This window comes from Malurus melanocephalus, unplaced genomic scaffold, assembly GCF_030028575.1.
Source record: "Malurus melanocephalus ecotype Western Australia unplaced genomic scaffold, MMel_1.1 scaffold_941, whole genome shotgun sequence".
Lineage (NCBI taxonomy): Eukaryota > Metazoa > Chordata > Aves > Passeriformes > Maluridae > Malurus > Malurus melanocephalus.
This window is the reverse complement of record NW_026624173.1, coordinates 72,495-77,123: the sequence shown is the minus strand read 5'-3', so window position 1 is coordinate 77,123 and position 4,629 is coordinate 72,495. Positions and strand designations below refer to the sequence as shown.

Here is a 4,629-nt window from a genome sequence, read left to right as displayed (position 1 = left end):
ACTCGGGGCAACCCTGAACTCGGGGGGAACCGGGACGGGGAATCCTGTACTCGGGGGAGTCGGGACCGGGGGGAGCGCTGAACTCGGGGGGAGCCGGGACCCCGGGGGAGCCGGGACCGGAGGAGCACGGACTCGGGGGGAGCTCCAAACCCGAGGGGACCCCTGAACTCGGGGGTAACTCTAAACTCAGGAGGAGCCCTGAACTCGGTGGTAGCCGGGACCCAAGGGGAGCATGGACCCAGGGGGAGCCCTCAACTCAGGGGGAGCCTCAACCCCGAGGAGAGTCCTGGACCCAGGGGGAGCACTGGCCCGGGGAAAGCAGGGATCCCGGTGGGGAGCCGGGACCTGGGAGGAGCCGTGAACTCGGGGGGGGAACCGGGACCCGGGGGGAGCCCCATACCCGAGGGTAGCCCGGAGCCAAAGAGGTGCCCCGAACCCGAGTGGAGCAGGACCCAGGCAGGAGCCCCGGCCCGAGGGGAGTAGAGCCCTGTAGAGAGCCCCTGCCCCACGGGGGAAACCCGGCCCCGAGGGGAGCCCCAACTCCCACTGGGTCTGCACAGCGCTGAGCACCCTGGGCTCTGCCTGGCCTGTCTGATGAGGACGCTTTGCTTTGGGGTTGCTTCTGCCTTTTCCCCTCAAATCCACCAATTCCCTGCCTCCCACACCCTCCATCCCACTTCATGGAGGCAAAACTCACCTGTGAAGCAGCCCCCGAGCGTGGCGAGCAGCAGGGTGAGGGGCAGGGCGCCGAGCTGGATGAACGCTTGGTCAGTGACCGTCCGGCTGCCCTCGGCCACCAGCGGGAACACGAGCTCCAGCCTGCAAGCCAGAGAGGGGACAGGGTTTGGGGACAGGCTCTGGGTGCTGTAACAGAGCGTGTGTGGAGCAGCCCTGATCTTAGAGGTGATGGTGGCCCCAGATTGCTGCRTCAAGCCAGTGGCAGCCCCGATTCTGGCTCTTCTCACCTGTCACCATAAGTGTCTGCGGTGGCCAGCAGCGTCAGCAGCGTCCCCAGCAAGGACCCCAGTATCCCTGGCAGCCCGTGGTTGTTGTGAACCCCACAGGCATCGCGGATTTTCAGCCTGGAGTACAGGACGGGCTGGGGAGAGCGTAGGGAAGGAAGGGTGCTGGGATGGGGAGGCTGCACTGCAGCTCCGTGTTTGTGGGTTTGGGAGATGCAGGTGGGCCATGCAGTTGTCCCCAAAGACACACACAGTCCCCTGAGCAGGGGTCAGTGTCCTTGGCTGTCCCAAGCTGACTCACCRTGAAGAATCTGAAGCCAAGCAGGGAGATGAGGCCAGCCAGGAATCCTGCAATAAGGGCCCCAAATGGGGTGATCAGCATCTCCCCAGCCATACCCATCACGGCCATGCCAGCCAGGGTGGCATCCTGGATCAGAACCTGGTGGAGCAGCACATGGTCAGGGGAACYGGTGCCATGAAGGACAACAGCATGGGACTGTGGGAGGTTGTCTTTGCCAGGGATCAAACTGGTTTTTAGCAAACCTAAGAAAGCCTAAAAGGCATTCCCTTTTGCCCTGGGCGTGTCCAGGCTCACCATCCCTGCAGGACAGGATGTGGGCAGTCCAGGAGGTTTGGGTTTGCCCCAAGACCTACCATCCTCGGGGTTCCCTCCTGGTAGAGGACAGGAGAGAGGATGAAGGTAGCCACGGTGCTCACCACCAGGGTGAAGTAGGTGTTGAGCACTGCCCAGTTCTCAGCATCGCCATGGGCTGTGCTGGCAGAGGTGACACTGGGCCAGAAGATCCACAGGTAGATGGTTCCTGTAGGGAGGTAGAACAGGCAGGTCTTGATGCTGGGGTTGATCCCCTGTGGGACAGAAACTTCTCGAGAGTGCTGAGAGATGCAAGTGGGTGCAATTTGTGGCAGGRGAGGTTTAGATAGGACAAGAGGAAAGGCTTTTTGTCTTCTGGGTGGTGGGGCAGCCCTGTGACGTGTTCCTGGGGAAATGGAGGACATCTGTCCCCACCAGGATCAAAGCCACAGCCTCGCTGTCCTGATACTGGTGACAATCCTTCCATCACCAGCTCTGTGACTCAGGTGTTGTAGGATTTGAGCTTCGTACCAAGCACAGCGAAGACATCAGGCTGGGCTCCCATGTCCTGCCACTCCTCCCTCTTCCTCTTGTCCTTGTGGGGCTGGTACAAGATTCGTGAAACCATCAAGCCAAAATAAGCACCAAAGGTGTGGAYGGTCAAGGAGCGTCCGCTGTCCCTGACCTGAGTATGGAAAAGCATCATGCAGGRGGTGGGGATGAGRGATTTGTCTCYCCAGACAAGACAGACCTTGAYATGAGGAGCCTGAAGCCAYGGCCGCTCCCTTTCTGGTGKCTCCCCYCAGTCAGTGACTCACCCCCATGAGRCTGAGCAGGATGTATTCATTGAAAGTGCACAGGATGACTTCCAGCAGGGCCAGCAGCAGCGTCTGCACAGGGTTCAGCCTGCCTAGGACAGCTCCCATGGAGATCAGAACAGCTGCGGTGCAGAAGTCGGCACTGACCATGCTGGGAGGGAGAGGGAAGGTGTGAGACTGGACCCAGCACTGCCAGGGACGAGCAGGGAACTGGGGAGAGCTGGGAGGGGACAGCAGCTGAGCCCACAGCCCAGACCCTGCAACCCACTGCTCCTGCAAGCTGAACAGGCAGCCCGAGCCTTGTGACACTGGTGACAAAGGGACAGCTGGGCTTGAGGCAGGTGGGGGCACCCTGGCCGGTTGAACCCTGGCCACCCTAAATGCCCGGTTGAAACCTTGGCAGAACTTACTCATCCCTTACTCACACAATCCCGGTCCTACTTATCCTCAAAATCCTCCTCCAAAGCAGAGCCACCAGTTTTACAGAGGAGGGAGCCAGTGTGCCAGGGCTGGGCTGGGATGAACCGTCTGGGCTGCAGCAGCTCCCTCCKGCCTTACCTCTGAGCTCCCACGGAAATTTTGCCGTTGAGGAAGAAATTCAAAAAGCCCTGGGTCAGAACRGCCCACTGGATGGCAAAGGCTATGATGAGGATGCTGATGGCCGCACTGCCCGGCCCGTAGCGGCCRAGGAATGCCACCAAGAGCCCGAAGCTGAGCAGGACTTGGCTGTGGACATCCTGGAAACCTGGTGGAGGAGAGGCAGAAAGATGGGTGTGGAGGTGCTGAGGACAGGGATCGAGACACCCCCTGCTCCAGCAGACTTTGGGGAGATGAAGGATCCCTCCACTGATGGTGGATGATCTTCCTTGGGGATCTGGGATGTGCCAGTGACAGCTAAAGCCAGACCTGCCTCATGTGTCCCAGTCACCCTTTGTGGTGGCTTCTGGTCACCCCATCTGCAACTGCCCTGTCCAGRCATCTCAGGACACTCACATGGCTCACTCCACAGCCCAAAAACCTCCTGGGGTGGCCCAGGGCTGTGTGCACCCACTAGACCAGCATGAAGGTGGGTCTGAGATGTCAGCACCCCTGGGACCTCACTGCTGTCCCTGAAAACATCACATCCCAGTTTATGGGATGAGGAGAGTGGAAGGATGAGCAGAGAAATGGGACCAGTCTGGTACCATTTGGTGGCAAAACAAAGGATGGGGGACTCGATTCAAAATGCCCTTTGCATCCCCTTGTGATGACAGCTGGGTCCCGTCCTTGTCCGTGAGTCACTGCCTGGGTGGGGTTACGTGGGCAGGAGAAACCGGGAGAACCTGCCGGCTGCCAGCTGCCATCTCCCTGCCCAGCAGCTCTGCTCGCTCCCCTCCCTCGGCCGGAGATCTCTGAACCTCCTTTCCCACCTTGTCTTTGCCTCAGAGAGCCAGGGGCAGCCCCTTATCCCGGGAGGAGCTCTGCAGYGATGCCCAGCACACAGAAGAATGTCCCTACATATCCCCAACTCCCCTTTGGAGCAGCACCTGGGAGCCAAATCGTCTGTGGAAGGGGCTTGTAAATCCCCTGGCACTGCGAAATCACGGGGGGAAGGAAGCACAGCAGGTCAGGGGGAAGCTTTGCAGACCCCAAGGTGCCAGAAGAAGCTGCCGTGCTCCCTACCAGGCACGGGAGGATGATCTCTCATTTTTCACTGCACTCAGAGCCCCCCTCTGAGCCCCAGCTGCTGTAATACATGTCCTACAGCCAAAAATCCCTCTTTTGGGGCTGGCTCTGTGCAAGCATTTCAGAAATCCTTGCTTTATCCCTTCTGGGATGCACCAGCACCCCAACCCCGCAGCTTGATGCTCCCTCTCTGTTTAACTCCGGAGGCTGGGACAGGTCTGCAGCCCGAACTGAGCATGGTGACACCAGTGCCGCCGTACGGGTGTGCGGGTACTCACGGGGGTGCTGCAAATCCTGGTTTCTCCGGCTGCAGTTCAGCTGMGGGGGACAGTGGCCGGAGCTGCTGTCGGAGCTGTAGCGGACAAACACGGCGAAGAGGAGGATGTTGAGGATTTGGAGGAGGAAGCACAGCCCGGAGAAGCAGAGCCTGGAGGCAGCTGCGTGCTCAGGCATGTCGGGGGGCAGGTGAAGCCCTGCGAGAGGGGTGCATGAGGAGAAACACCCGGCTGGGGCTGCAAACTCCGCCTGCCAGGGCGGCTGCCAGGTGCTGCTGTCCCCTCCCGCACCTCCGAGAGGCTGCCGGGAGCGGGAC

At 60.4% G+C, this 4,629-nt stretch overlaps 1 protein-coding gene across 1 annotated transcript in view; it reads right to left on the bottom strand.

Annotated features, from left to right (window-relative positions):
• LOC130585659 (ammonium transporter Rh type B-like) overlaps positions 1 to 4,629 on the bottom strand; it is a 6,817-nt gene extending 2,188 nt beyond the window's left edge. Inside the window, exons 1-8 of the mRNA XM_057386259.1 lie at positions 4,316 to 4,629; positions 2,931 to 3,117; positions 2,373 to 2,523; positions 2,086 to 2,239; positions 1,617 to 1,783; positions 1,264 to 1,401; positions 966 to 1,099; positions 698 to 819 (exon numbers count right to left, since the gene is read on the bottom strand). Coding sequence (XP_057242242.1) covers positions 698 to 819; positions 966 to 1,099; positions 1,264 to 1,401; positions 1,617 to 1,783; positions 2,086 to 2,239; positions 2,373 to 2,523; positions 2,931 to 3,117; positions 4,316 to 4,490 — 1,228 coding nt within the window. The 5' untranslated portion in view covers positions 4,491 to 4,629. The remainder of the gene's footprint in view (positions 1 to 697; positions 820 to 965; positions 1,100 to 1,263; positions 1,402 to 1,616; positions 1,784 to 2,085; positions 2,240 to 2,372; positions 2,524 to 2,930; positions 3,118 to 4,315) is intronic.